At 46.4% G+C, this 15,104-nt stretch overlaps 1 protein-coding gene across 1 annotated transcript in view; it reads right to left on the minus strand.

Annotated features, from left to right (window-relative positions):
- Window positions 1–9,088, minus strand: part of MOCOS (molybdenum cofactor sulfurase) — a 45,582-nt gene extending 36,494 nt beyond the window's left edge. The window contains exons 1-5 of the mRNA XM_077753794.1: window positions 9,003–9,088; window positions 5,668–5,734; window positions 4,147–4,788; window positions 3,277–3,353; window positions 872–1,071 (exon numbers count right to left, since the gene is read on the minus strand). Of these exons, the coding sequence (XP_077609920.1) occupies window positions 872–1,071; window positions 3,277–3,353; window positions 4,147–4,788; window positions 5,668–5,734; window positions 9,003–9,060 (1,044 nt within the window). The 5' untranslated portion in view covers window positions 9,061–9,088. The remainder of the gene's footprint in view (window positions 1–871; window positions 1,072–3,276; window positions 3,354–4,146; window positions 4,789–5,667; window positions 5,735–9,002) is intronic.
- Window positions 9,089–15,104: the final 6,016 nt, after the last annotated feature.

Here is a 15,104-nt window from a genome sequence, read left to right on the forward strand (position 1 = left end):
GATTTTCTGTCTACACTGTTTTAGGATGTCTTCCCTTGCTGGCAAGCTGTCATCTGTCACCTTCCACTGCTATCAAGGACTTGGACCCTTTCCCTCCACACCTGAAAATGACAATTTCTGGCTGAAAAAAAGGAGGGCTGGTAAACTAAATAGCCATGCCTGTTAGACCTGAGTGCAAATCAGAGAATAGAGTCTCTAAGGAAGGGCCGGGCCTCTCCAACCACACACAGGCTGCTCTTTTCACAGCTACTGCAAGGACTCAGAGACCTGGACTGCGAAGTTTAGGGCTCCAAAAGGCTATAGAGTTCAGGGGAGAGCAATTCTGCTCTGAACAGGTGCCCAAGGTGACAAGAAAACCCACCTGGATATATACACAATGGAATGCTACTCAGCTATGAAAAGGAACAAAATCTTGCCATTTGCAATAATGTGATGGGAACTGGAGGGTATTATGCTGAGTGAAATAAGTCAGTCAGAAAAATACAGATATCATATGTTTTCACTCATATGTGGAATTTGAGAAACTTAACAGAACACCATAGGGGAAAGGAAGGAAAAATAAGTTTCAAACAGAGAAGGAAGCAAACCATAAAAGACTTTTAAATACAGAGAACAAACTGATGGTTGATGGGGTGGGGGGTTGGGGGAACAGGGAAAATGGGAGATAGACATTGAGGAGGACACTTGGGATGAGCACTGGGTGTTGTATGTAAGATGAATCATGGAAATCTATTCCCGAAGCCAACTACACTGTATACATTGTATGTTAACTGACTTGTCAATAAATTATGAAGGGAGGGAGGGAGGGAGGGAGGGAAGGAAGGAAGGAAGGAAGGAAGGAAGGAAGGAAGGAAGGAAAGAGAAAACCCACCTGGGAATAACCAATGATGTTCCCACTGTGGTCGAGAACATTAAAATTGATGACAGGCCCCTGCACCTCTGGGCTGCTGAATTCAGAGTCGCTGTAAATCCGCACCACAGGGGCTCCGTTGGGGTACCGGAGAGCACACAGGGCAGTGTAGGTGTACTGAGCCAAGGTAAACGTGTGTTGCTGTATATTCTCCATTCCACCTCAAAAATGATTGTGAAATGTCAGGCAGAATCATGAACTTCACATGTAATTCACTCAGTCATTTTTAAGAACACAAGTCCATTCTAACCGGCAAAGCCGGACCTCAGATTAACAATTGTAAATCTGGTAAATATGGTGTGCTACTGTCCACGTGGTTAATGTGTAGGCCTGGGAGACTGAACAACACCTTACTGTTGCTGTTTCCATGGAATATTCCATAGGAATTCCTGTCATGCTCTTTTTTATCTTCTTTTTTTAATAATGTCACTTAAGCATTCAGATAATTTAGACCCTTGGGTTACAAATGGCAAAAAAGCACCATTTTATCTTTAAAAGTATCTTTTTTTGCTGTTTCTTTTAATGTTTAAAACCTTTTTTTTTTTTTTTTGAGAAAGAGAGAGGGCAAACAGGGGAGAGGGGCAGAGGGAGAAAGAATCTGAAGCAGGCTCCACCCTCAACACAGAGGCCAGCACGTGTTTCAAACCCACGACCCTGAGATCATGACCTGAGCCAAAATCAAGAGTCAGATGCCCAACCAACTGAGCCACCCAGGAGCCCTTAATGTTTAAATCATTTTAATAGTATCCAAATCAATTAAGGATACATGTTAAATCATGGATGAACCTTGAAAACATTATGTAAAATAAGCCAAATATTGTATTAGACCTCTTATATAAGTGTCTAGAAGAGGCAAATTCAAAGAGACAGAAAGAATAGAGATTACTTGGGGCTGGAGGGGAGGGGGAATGGGGAGTTACTGTTGAATGGGCTTCAGTCTCAGATGATGTAAACGTCCCAGGGATGGTCAGTGGTAGATGGCTGCATAACAATGTAAACATGCTTAATGCCTCAGAAATGTACACTAAATTGGCTACAGTGGCACATTTTATGTTATATGTACTTCACTACAGGTTTTTTCACAGGACCAATGAAGTAGGAACAATCAGAGGTTTGCCTTATTACGGAACAGGTACTGCCAACCCGCTTTCTGAGGCGCCCCTGGCACTGTTCGACCTATATTGCTGCTCGGGTATCTATTAATATCTTTCCTTGGGAAAGTGCTCCTTTCTCAGTGCTCATCTTATTATCTCCTCTTTGTCCTAGATACTGTCGTGTCCATCACCTCCCTGCATTACCATCAGTGTCGCCTCACCTCACGTGAATCCTGTCTGTCCCCCACCCCCCCTTCCTGGACTCAGGCTGAGAACCTGAAAGGTCCCATTACGTGATGAGAGAGAGAGACAGAGAGAGACAGAGAGAGAGGAAGGGCCACCTAATNACCTCACCTCACGTGAATCCTGTCTGTCCCCCAACCCCCTTCCTGGACTCAGGCTGAGAACCTGAAAGGTCCCATTACGTGATGAGAGAGAGAGACAGAGAGAGACAGAGAGAGAGGAAGGGCCACCTAATCACTAAGCCACATCCCTGGTTCACCACAACCCCATCTCCTTTTGGACGGTACGAGCAGCGCCACCCAGCTCCAGAAGCTCAGCCACTGGACGAGTGCTTAAGAGCACAACGGAGGGCGGATACCTGGCTCGCAAGGCAGAGGCTCTTCTAGTCCCATACGTTTGTGTCAAGCCCCACACGATGGGAAGCGGCATCTGTGTGTGTGTCAGCCTACAGTGAGTGTCCCCCACCTGCCCAACACCGGGACAGAAAATGTGCATCCTTGCAAAGCCCAGCAGCAGAGACAGGGGTGCAAAGTTAGGCATTATTACGGCCGAGGTTGAAACCCCAGCCCACCCAGTTACTAGGTCCGTGGCACCGGGGAAGGCATTTAACTTCTCTGAGTATTAGCTCCTCATCACACAGCTACCCCCTGAGACAGGAGGGAGGACCCAGCCAGGTCACAGCGGAATAAGGTCTCAGGATCTGTCACCATTCCCAGGCCAGTGACCAAGGCTGGCTCTTTTGCTTCTGTGAAGCCACCAATCTCCTGGTTTGGAACGTCTCTTACTTGTTAAAATGTTCTTTTAACTGACAAAAATGTCTTTAAAAGGGTGGCGCAGTCTCTTGCTCTTGTCTCGGAAGTCATTCTGAAATTCTTTAGAATTAGCTTCAACTGCATCCGGCATACACCTGCCAGGTGCCAGCCACTCGCAGAGCCCCCCACGCCCTTATCTAAATCACACCCGTGCCAGGACACCCTCGAGGCCACAGACAATGGGAGCACATTCTGCTGGAGAGAAGGGTCCACTGACCTGTGAGGCGCTCCAGGGCATCAAATCCATGTTTTAGTGCTATCACGTCAAGGAACGAGATGGTGCCGTCTTCAAACCTGTAACAGTGTTGAGGGGAACAAGGTCAAGCTGTGGCCGACAGCTCCCTGTGCATCTTGCAGTGTGTAACAAGGTTCTGATTCTAGGTTTCTCCATCATCTATGAATACGTTCTCTCTGCTGCCTTATAAATAGCTCCTCTCCCAGTTAGGACAGAGGGCTTTGCGGGCTGAGACCCTGCCCCGCAGGTTGAGGAAGACACACACCAGCAAGCCCGGGCAGAGGCCTCTGCCCTCCACAGGCAAGTAGCTCCCTGCCCCCAAACTTCCTTTGTCATGCACAGGGCTCGCTGCGGCTACTGTTAACAGCACCTCGCATGTCTGGTGGCTTCTGAATGAACTAATTCTTCTGGCCAGCCTGCTACCAAGCTGAGCAGATTCCAGCTGCTGAGGACCAGCTGCGCCGCCGACATGCATGCACACTTGCTCCAGACGATGCCAACTTTTTAAACAACTGCTTTGATAAACTGCTGCACCTCTTGCCTGTGCTCTGGGGAAAGGCCTGGTGGCCGAGCCTCCTTACCCTCCTGAGAGCCCTTCAGGTCCTCTGCTTGCAGCCCTTCTCCTCTCACAGCTGCAAAGAAGCCTGCACATGCGGGCCCAGTTCACCGAGCTGCCTGGGGCACCCTCCTGCCGACCTCTGCCTTCCAGAGCCCTGACACCAGCCTCCGTCCCTGCCTGCAAGCCTTCTATCCCCGGTGGCTCAGCCTAGTCCCTTACACGGTCCTACAGGGGACACAGGCCATACCCCTTCCTGGCTGAACTCCAGCCAGCTGCTCCCATGGCAAAGTTACCTTTCCGCCACCGACTGTCTTGGGATATAGAAGTCTTGTCCCGCAAGGTATGCTGCGGCCGTGCCTCCTCCAAAGTAGGTTTTCCTCAGCAGAGGTGCCACGCGGTTATTCACCAGCAGAGCGCCCAGGCCAGTGGGGAACCCAAAGATCTTATAGAAGGAGAGGGGGACAAAGTCGGCCTGGTGAACCGACAGGTCCAAAGGCGAGGTGCTCACGTAGGAGGCCGCGTCAAGCAACACGAACCACTTCCCAGGCACGCTCACAGGGCACATCCGCCCAGCCTTGATCTCTCCTATCCAGGACAGGGGGTATCTGGTTCCAGAAAAGTTACTCTGAGCAGGGTAACAGAAGAGATGTGGAAGCTGGCAGTCAGGGTCACGGGCAGCAGTGCCCCGTGTCTCCGCCACACACATGTCCTCTGGCCTTACTGGGATGGAAGTGACATTCATGGCCGTGGTGACCTTCCTCATGCCCACCACGGACGTGTGGCTGTCGGTGAGGTAACAGAACCGACTCCCGCTGCTCTCCGGGCCTGGGGACGCCCATGGGAAGGCCTCTGCCACCAGTTTAAGAGCAGCCGTGCTTCCTGCCGTGAAAATCACACTGTAGTCCTCTGCGGAGGTGTGGAAGTGCTCCAAAATCCTGGAAGAAGCACAGCATCATGCCCACTCCTTGGTCTCACTGGTGTTAAATGTCCAGAGGTAGCTGTGTTTCTACTAAAGATGACATCTCTCTACCTCCACATCTAGGAAAAGACCCAGATGGGCTTGGCCACACTTGTGAAGTTAGGACAGGGGCCAGGAAAGTTGCAGGAAGAGGTGACAAGCAGGTTCAAACTGGCCAAAGAACTTCCTGCCTCCCAAGTCCACACCCTCCTTGGATAAGATAAAAATCCAAGATCTTAATCCTAGGACACACTCTCTCCTTGGTCAGCTCTCTGTCTCCATCACGGCAAGTTGTAAGCCACCAACTTGTTTCATGGTGATTTTCCTATTTGGCAGCCCAGAACCACTCTCTAATTGGAAATAACTTGAAATTATAATGATTCAAGGAACTTTAGGCACCATGTGGAAATTACTTACCAAAAACTAATCATTTACACGCAGAAATATATAAAGAGCTGCTTAAAGCGTGCATATTTGTAAAAAGGTTGGGTGGGCTGGGGATGAATAAAACAAGATGTCTAATGAAATGTGAAAAGAAAGCTCAGACTGAATGCTTTTCTTCTCTCTGAAAATGAGACTTAGGAAATGGTCACTCCTTGTCACTCTGGCCCCCAGGCACTCTGGCACCAACCCGAAGCCACATGAAACAGCCGCGGGCACCTCAGGGCCAGCCACCTGTGCTTCAGGTCAGCCTCATTCTCACCTTCCAGTCCTCTGCCCCCGATGTTTATCATTGTGCACGTGACCATTTAGCTGAATGTGATCTTCCCAAAACCAGCTCAGAACCGCTGTGGGATGTGGTAAGTGGTTGGAAAGAAGTCCATCACCTGGGGGCTCCCACTCGGCGCACACTCACCTGTAGCGCACGCGCTCCACGGTATCATGGGTGAGCTTGCTGCTGATGTTCTGGCTGTGAGGATTACCTGGCAGGTTACAGAGACAAAGCCATCATGTCACTACTTGGGTTTCTCTTCTTGTATTCCTCCAAAATCCTCTCCCTCGGTTTCTCAAAAAGTTAAGCATATGACTACTTATGATGCAGTGAAGCCACTCCATATACTCAAGAGAAATGAAAACATACATCTACTCAAAGATTCACGCACAGAAATGTTCACAGGCAGGTTTGTCGGCAAAGCCAAATCCTGGGAACACCGTGAATGTCCATCAACTAATGACCAGATAGACATAATGTGGTCTATCCACACAATGGGGAAGTATTCACAATAAAAAGGACCCCACTGGCTAGGTCATGAATGAACCACAAAAACATGCTAACTGAGAGATACCAGACACAAGCAGTCACATATTATATGAAATGTCCAGCAAAGGCAACTATATAGAGAGATTCAGAAAGTGGTGGATTAGTGGTTGCTGGGACTGACAGGGCAACAGGGATTAACTATAAATGGACATTAGAGATCTTATTGGGGGAATGAAAATGTTGTAAGTGATTTATAATGATAGTTGCACCGCTTGGTAAAGTTACTGAAAATCAATAAATTGTATATTTGAAATAGATGAATTTTATGATATGTAAAATATAATTCAATTTTTAAAAATGAACCAATCACCCCCTGCCCCCAACTAGTAAAGCAAGATGGGATCAGGGAAGAACATTCTGGAGCTGGGAGTAAGCTCTTAGGCAGCCAGAACAATGCAAGAATCGTTTCTTCAAGTCCCCTGACAGATGGTTCTCATAATTAAGCCCAGGGAACCAAGTACACAACCTCAGGAGGCTGTTCTTCCCACCNGAGGCAGAGCCATGAATGCCACTTAATCTAAGTCCCCAACTATTGCCCTGCATTCACACCAGTGCTAATGGCATCATCCCTGCAGAAACACACCTGTCTTCTCCAAATATGTGAAGGGGACCATCACATCACATCTCCCCTTAGCCCATTCTCAAGGCTAGAACCTCTCCTAATTTCTCTTTTTTAAAGATTGGTTTAAGTGTTTATTTATTTTGAGAGAAAGAGAGAGAGAGAGCAGGGAAGGGACAGAAAGAGAGAGAGAGAGAGAGAGAGAGAGAGAGAATCCCAAGCAGGTGTCACGCTAACAGCGCAGAATCCCACACAGGACTTGATCTCATGAACCATGAGATCATGGCCTGAGCTGAAATCAAGAGTTGGATGCTTAAACAGCTGAGCCCTCCAGGCGCCCCCAGTCTCTCCTAATTTCACTTGTCAATTTCTAGTTCTCCTCCCCTACTTGGATCCCCCATGAGTGTGACCCATAGTATTATTACCTCCCTCAAAACGTGGCCCCCAGGTGAGGACACAGACCTCTCAAGGGGCCAGACATGCAGGGGTGAGGCACAAGCATTTCTTAGGAGCAGGACCACATGTGCACATTAACGCAGTCTTGACCTTTTTTGTTTTAGGGTTTGCTTGCTTGTTTTCTCTTACATACTGCCTAGTCACACTGGATTTCTGGCCATTGAAGCTACCAACACTCCTTTTCCATAAGCACTAGTAACCTGGGGGTTTGCTACTGACCCTCACTGCCTCTCACCACCCTGGTTTTTAGCTCGCCACCATCAGCACTACCAACAGTCTACAAATTGTGTCACCTCTCGGCGTCTTTCCCAGTTAGGACTCTTGCAAAAGTTAAAGAAGACTTGCAGATCTCTTTGCAAATCATGGAGTAAAATTAAGATAAGGTCCCTCACTGACATCTCCTCTGCAAACTACCCCCCAGATAGTTTAAATATCTGCTGGTTACCCCGGACGTTAGTGTAGCATGACAGGATTGTCATGAACCGAGGCAGTCGGCCGAGGGATGAGGGCTTGTGCTCTGGAGCCCAATGGCCTGGAGACCCTGCTCTCCAGCTCCAGCGCTTTCTGACTGTGTGGCCTCGAGTTAGCTACCTACCTTCCCTGGGGCCCACTTTCCTCACCTGTAAAATAGCAGTGATGACGGAACCTGTACCTTAGCTTGTTTGATAAAAGAACCTGTACCCTCATTTGCCTGGAGAATGGAGGGAGAGAGAAGAGATGAAGCATTTGGAACAGTCCCTGAAGTGTATAGTGAGTGTTCAGGACACAATATTCACTGCTAGTACTATTACCACTGCTACAGCTGTTCCTGCTGCCTTTAGTTCAAGCTCCCTGCCCATGCTTAACTCCTCATCACACTGTGCTGCTGATCACTGTCCTCTGTGACTGCCCATTGTTTCTAGAATAAACATCAGGGGCGCCTGGATGGCTTAGTCAGTTAAGCGTCCAACTTTCGCTTAGGTCATGATCTCACGGTTCGTGGGTTCGAGCCCCACATCGGGCTCTGTGCTGACTGCCAGCTCAGAGCCTGGAGCCTGTTTCAGAGTCTGTGACTCCCTCTCTCTCTGACCCTCCCCTTTCTCTCTCTCTCTCTCTCTCCTAGAAATAAATAAAAAAACATTTTAAAAATTTAGAATAAACATCAAACTCTGTAGAGCACCTACAATGCCCCGACCTACCTCTCCATTCATACCTCCTCCACTCTTCTCCCCTCCTCTGTCCTCCGGGGCTAAATCCTGAAACCATTAACGGGTCTTGGTTCCTGCTATCACCTCTGCCTGGAATACCCTTTTCCTCATTCCCAAGTGAATTCCTGCTCACCCTCCAGTATTCACCCCACTCCTAAGGCAGCTTTCTCCGCCATCACACTGCCACCCCCATCACTCTGCAGCCACAGACCCCATGGTATCATGGACCTTTTGTTCATAGCCCTTCAGAGAGTTAGTAATTTCCATTTATTGGGAGCTCACTTGATTAGGGTCCTGTTTTGACTAGATCATAGTCCACGAAGGCAGAGCCTGTGCTTTATCTGTTTTATTATAGCACCACACCCCCCACAGCAGAGTGGCTCAACACACATTTATGGAGTGAAGGAATAAATGAATGTCCTTCTCACCACCCCACCCTCTGCCCAGGATCATCCCGCCAAACACAGTAGCTTTGTATTTCTCTGCCCTTCTGACACTGACCCCTTCTTCTGGCAGTAAACTTTGTGTCCGTGAGTCAATCCTTCCCATCCTGGCTGTGCACGTATTATAGGGACCGATCTGAGTGCTTGCTTGACACCCGTCTCCCATGGGGTCTATTCAGCACTGTCCTAGTCTATCAATCTGATATTTTTAAAGCAGAGATAGATCAGCTAAATGTAGTTGGCTAATATTCATGCAAAAGACAGTTTTGGTGTGTTTTTCTTTACCATAAACATTTTCCATGAGATCATTAGTGAAGCTGGTGAGTTGACTCTGGGGAAACATTGTGGCTCCTGCGTGGTCAAGGTAGACAGTTCCTAAAAGAAAACACAGAATCAAGCTGGAGTTGTTTTTCAGAGGTATTCCACTCATTTTGCTTAGATCTGATTTGTGTGAGTGTGAGCAGTGGGCAACACCAGGGCACTGATTTCTCCAAGCCTCTTGATATGAGCTTCTTAATCTAAGGCATGGGCAATGCAAGATTGTGCTTTCAATATTGAATGACCTTTAGAGCCCCGAGCAAGCCTTCCTGATTAACCAGCTCTTTTATGAACCTGGAACAGCATCCCACACAGAGGAGGAGCCCAACAGACATCTGTGATTAATGACAACAAAGCGATTTCACATTATGACTCACTTCCTATCTGGGGTTTCCTTGCCTTTTCCCTGGTGGGTGAGCCCTGACTGTGCTTTCCCACAGTGAATTCTATAGCCTTCCACCCTAGCACAGCTTGGAGAGCTTTGAGAATACTAGGAATGTAAATGAGCTTTCTACCTTCTCTCATAAACAGAGACAGGCAAATTTGGAGGAAAGTGAGATAGGAAGATGTTCCCATTAGATGGGGGAGACCAGATGGTTGGATAACTCACTGTGTGGGCAAGGGTTCTGGAACATGAGCCCACTGGTACCTGGCTGTGGAGAGGAGGCCCCATTGGTACAACTTCTTTATGGATGGCAATTTGGCCAGTATCTGTCACACTTTAAACTGCAAACCCTCTTTGACCTAGCAACTCCTTTTCTAGGAAAGTTATTTTTAAATATCTGTGGTTTGTGAACTGGCCTCCACATGAGGACATTTAGTGCAGCACTGTCTACAATAGCAGGAGATTGGAAAGGACTGAAATGTCCATGGACATGTGTTTAAAATAAAGAATTCTTGTCCCTCCACCTAGGACTTTATAAGTATGGACATGGAGCAAACTCTGAGATACAGTTGTCAAGAATATACAACGTGAATAGATTCATTCCTTCTTTCATTCCCTTAAGTGGGTTTTGTTGTTGTTTTATGCAGAATAGATTTTTTTTGGCTTCTGTTTTTTAATGTTTATTTTTGAAAGAGAGTGAGGGGGAAAGGCAGAGAGAGAGGAAGACAGAGGATCTGAAGAAAGCTCCATACTGTCAATACAGAGCCCATAGAGTGGGGCTCAAACTCATGAACTATGAGATCATGACCTGAGCTGAAGTCAGATACTTAACAGACTAACCCACCCAGGTGCCCCTCTTTGGTTTCTTTTATAATATCTTTATTGAGATATAATTCCCACACCATAAAATTCACCCTTTTAATGATACCTTTAGCAGATTCATAAACCATCACCACTATCTAATTTTAGAACATTTTCATTCATCCCAAAAAGAGAGTCCATACCACTTACCAATCACTCCCTAATCCATTCAGCCCTAGCCCCTGGGAACCATTCATCTACCTTCTGTCTCTACAGATTTGCCTATTCTGGGCATTTCATATAAATGAAAACATGTAATATGTGGCCTTTTGTGTCTGGCTTATTTCATTTAATATTTTTAAGGTGCATCTGTATTTTCAAGGTGCACAATATTTTTGTTTCATTCCTTTTTTAGGACTGAATAGTAGTCCATTGTATGGATGTACCACATTTGTTTATCCACTCATCCAATGATAAACATATGGGCTGCTTCCATTTTTTGTCTATTATAAAAGATGTTACCATGACTATGTGCAAGATTCGTGGGGACACTGTTTTGTCCCATTCAGTGGGTTATCCTTTCTTGGTGGTATTCACAGAAGCATAAAAGTTTTTAAATTTGATGAAGTCCAATTTGTCTATTTTTGTTGCCATTGTTGTTTGTAATTTGAGTGTCATAAGAAACCATTGCCTAATCCAAGGTCTTGATGATTTTTGCTTATGGTTTCTTCTAAGAGTTTTATATTTTTAGCTCTTATATTTAGGCCTTTCGTCCATTTTTAGTTCATTTTTAATACAGTATGAAGTTGGGGTCCACCTTCATTCTTTTGCATGCCAGCTACCCCAACACTATTTGTTAAAGAGACTACTCTTTCCTCTATTGAATAGTCCTGGCCTTCTGTTAAAAAGCAACTGACCATAGACATGCGGGTTTATTTCTGGACTTACAATTCTACTTCATCAGTCCAAGCATCTTTTCTTGTACCAGTACCACATGGTCTTGATAACTGTAACTTTATTTACATTTTACTTATTTTAATTTTATGGGAAGTATGAGTCTTTCAACTTTGTTCTCTTTCAAGGTTGGTTTGGCTATTCTCGGTCCCTTGCATTTCTGTATGAATTTTAGAATCAATTTATCATTTGCTGGGGTGCCTGGGTGGCTCAGTCGGTTAAGTGTCTGACTTCGGCTCAGGTCATGATCTCGTGGTTTGTGAGTTTGAGCCCCACATCCAGCTCTGTACTGATAGCTCAGAGCCTGGAGCCTCCTTCAGGTTCTGTGTCTCCCACTCTCTCTGCCCCTCTGTCCCTCCCATGCTCATGCTCTGTCTCACTCTGTTTCTCAATAATAAATAAAAGCATTAAAAACTTTTAAAAACATTATCAATTGCTGCAAAAAGGTACCTAGGACTTCGATCAGATTGTCAGTCAATCTATAGGTCAGTTTGGGGAGTACTGTCATCTTAACAATATTTAGTCTTCAAATTCATGAATATAGGGTGTCTTTCCATTTATTTAGGTCTTCTTTCATTTCCTTTGATGACATTTTATAGTTTTCAGTTTATAAATCTTCCACTTCTTTTTTGTTTCATTTTCACAGCTTTTCTTGCTAGTGTAGAGAAATCAGGTTGATGTTTGTGTATTGAGCTTGTATCATATAACTTTCTGAACTTGTTTTTTAGTTCTAACAGTTTTATACATGGATTCTTTAGGGTTTTCTATATACAAGATTGTGTTACCAGCCAATAGAGATGTTTCACTTCTTCCTTTCCAATCTGGATGCCTTTCATTTCATTTTCTTGCCTAACTGTCCTGGTTAGAACCTCTATGACAATGTTGAGTAGAAATGGTGAGTCCAGACATCCTTGTCTTATTCTCGCTGTCATTGTTTTACTATTAAGTATGACATTAGCTGTGGGTTTTCTGTAGACAGCCTTTATGAAGTCATTTTATTTCCTGGTTTATTGTATTTTTAGATTCAATAAATGTTTATTGAGTACTTACTATGGGTCAGGCGCTGTTCTAAGTGGCAGAGACACAACAATAGACAAAAGAGAGAAGCTGGTATTACAGTGACAGAGCAAGACAAATAAATGTAAACTATGTCAGATAATGAATGTTATGTCTCAGTTGTATAGTAAAAAAAACTGTACAGACTTATATAAATAAAGACAACAAATCAAAAGGCACACCAGACACAAGTGTCAGGAACTGACCCTGAGGCAGCCACCATGGCTGTGGCCTGGAGTGAGAGGGGCTCCCTGGCCATTCTTTACCCTCCTGTGGCACCTTCTGAGTGCTATGTAAATATACTACCTAGTCCAAAAAATTGGTTTTAGAATAATGTTCTCTTTAACCGAAAATTGAGAGATACAAATGCACCACACCAAAAGAAAGGCCTCTGTCCACCCAGCCATCAGGGAGATGCTCATGTGAAGCCACGGTGCACTTGTGAAACCTGAGGGGCTCCCAGGGACACGACATGCTTTGCCCACAACCTTCTGCAGGGCCACGAAGCCATCTGGGGGAAGGCTGCTTTGGCCTTTGGTCCAGTAGTTAATTTTGCAAAACAAGGCAGCCATGTAAGATGAGCTAGAGATCTGATTTTAGATGAAGTCAGCCAGCATGGTGGAGAGCAGTGCAGAATCCAAGTCAACCAACCTGATTGAATCCTGCTCCACCATTCGCCATTCTGGATCCCTGTCCCTTCATTTGCAAATGGGATGAGGGTTAAATGAGCTGTTATAACAGAGCCCAGTTTAGTGCTTGGTACACTCCAAGATTTAGCAGTTAGAAGAAGCAGGAGGCAAATGACCCCAAAACCCATTGGTATTGGGTCTTCAAGAAAGGAAATTCCAGGGTCTCTTCTAGATCATGCTCTTTAAGTTCTGTATAGGGTAAGTGGCCATGCATCAGCACCCTGAGGCTTCAAGAACCACTTGAATCACATCTGAAAATCCAATACTCCCCCTTCACCAAGACAAGGGAATCCCCATCCAATTGGTTAGGCAAAGTATTTCAGCACTTAAAGATTAAGCATGTAATTATCTAGAGCTACCACTTAACCAGATAAACTCTCAAACCTGCACAAAATCTCTGAGGGGAAGGAGGAGGGGGAAAGAAAGAAGAGGTGACAGTTACATTGTTTTGTTTTGTTTTCCCTGCACTATGAGAGGGAAAAAGTGGATATGTTCTAAGACTTCCAACCATGGGAAGGATGGGTTGAATCCACAAAAGTCTACTTCAACTGTATAGTGTAGAGGAAATGCTAGGAACTTGCACTAGATAGATGATAGAGAAAGAAAGAATATGATACAATAGATGTTAAAGGGGCTCTGAGGGTCATGCTGGGATCTGGCTAGAACATTTAAATTTTATATTTAAATTTTACACTTAAATAAATGTTCTCTGAAGGACACAAGTAAAACAAGTAGGGGCCCAGAACATACCTCTGCTTTCCCAGGGTAGCGTTGAGAGGAAAGGTTAGTCAGTGATGGGTGTGAGGGATCAGAGATGGAAGGATTAGGGGATTAAGCAGGTGTGGGCTGAAATAATTACAGACTGCATGAAGACAGCCTCTGAGATTTGCTTCAAAAGAATGGGGAGCCTGCTTCCCTCCCTCCACACCTGTGGGTGTTCACTGTATCAATCTATTTCTGTGGGTAGAAATTTCCACAGTAAAAAATTTCAGAGACAGCATGTGGAAGCAGAGGGGTGAGGTACTGTCTCCTCCAGGTGAATGTGTTGCTGAGAAGAATGGAGAGGTAGAAGAGAGGCCACCAGAAGCTCCCTCCCCCATTTCCCTCTTGAGCTTCCCTACTGAACTACAGAGGGGACACATTAGGAGAAGGCCACAGCCCTCACAGCTCCCAAACGAAAAAAAAAAAAAATTGTAACCAACCCAAACATGAGCAAGTGACTTAAAAGAGCTGAAATCAACCACCTGATTACTGAAACGTTAAGTCACAGCGGCCGCTGTTTTGCCATGAGCAAGGGAGCAGTCACCAGTTGCTCATCGCGACAGAATAAACACACCTCAAATCCCGGGGCATGGCACCGCGACCATGCCATGCCCACTTAACTTGCGGCCCCTCCCTGCTCAACCGGCACGCGGTTCTCAGGCCAGGAAGACCCTCGCACACGGTTCCTGGCAGGAGGGAAAGTCCCGCCCGGGTGCGGGAGCCCTCCCGCCCTGCTGCAACGTCTGGGCAAGGCCACAGGGCCCGATCGAGCTCGATTTAAAATTTGACCAGCCCGTTCCGCCTTGCGGATATCAAAAGGACTATATGATCCTGATACTTGTGTCCAATTTACAGGCTCGCCCTGTACTTAAAGCTCCAACTGCACGGTTTGCTAATTCAAGTCCCCCAGCGAGCAAGAATTCGAAGGCATTATTCAGATGGCACGAATGAGAAAAAGGAGCTTCGAACATAAAGCTGCTTATGAGCTTCGTGTCCAGAGGCCTCCGGGTCCCAACCGCACACGCCCCCAGGCGCGGGGTCCCGACCTGGCGCCCTGGCCGCCCACGCACTGCACCTGTCCGCACCTGAACGCCAGGGCCGCTGCTCACGCCTGCGTTCTGCGACCCTGGCTCCCGTTGGCTCTTTAGAGGCGGGAGTCTCGCGGCGGGCAAGGGCAAAAGAACTCCTAAGCGTGATCCGCCAAGAGCGAGCACAGGCGAGAAAGAAGTAGGCTAGTCCTACACCACGGGAGAGGCTAAGGAGCTAGGGTAGCAGAAGTTTTGGGCTCCAGGTGGGACCTCGGGGACGCGCGGACAGGTCCCTCCCGGTCTTTCGATCCGAAATGTATCCCAAATGAGGTGACGCTGCTCCCACCTAAAGCAAAAGCCCCTTCCACGTCAGTTCCAGAAAACTCGTCCCCGC

This window comes from Crocuta crocuta, unplaced genomic scaffold, assembly GCF_008692635.1.
Source record: "Crocuta crocuta isolate KB4526 unplaced genomic scaffold, BGI_CrCroc_1.0 scaffold231, whole genome shotgun sequence".
NCBI classification, from domain to species: Eukaryota; Metazoa; Chordata; class Mammalia; order Carnivora; family Hyaenidae; genus Crocuta; species Crocuta crocuta.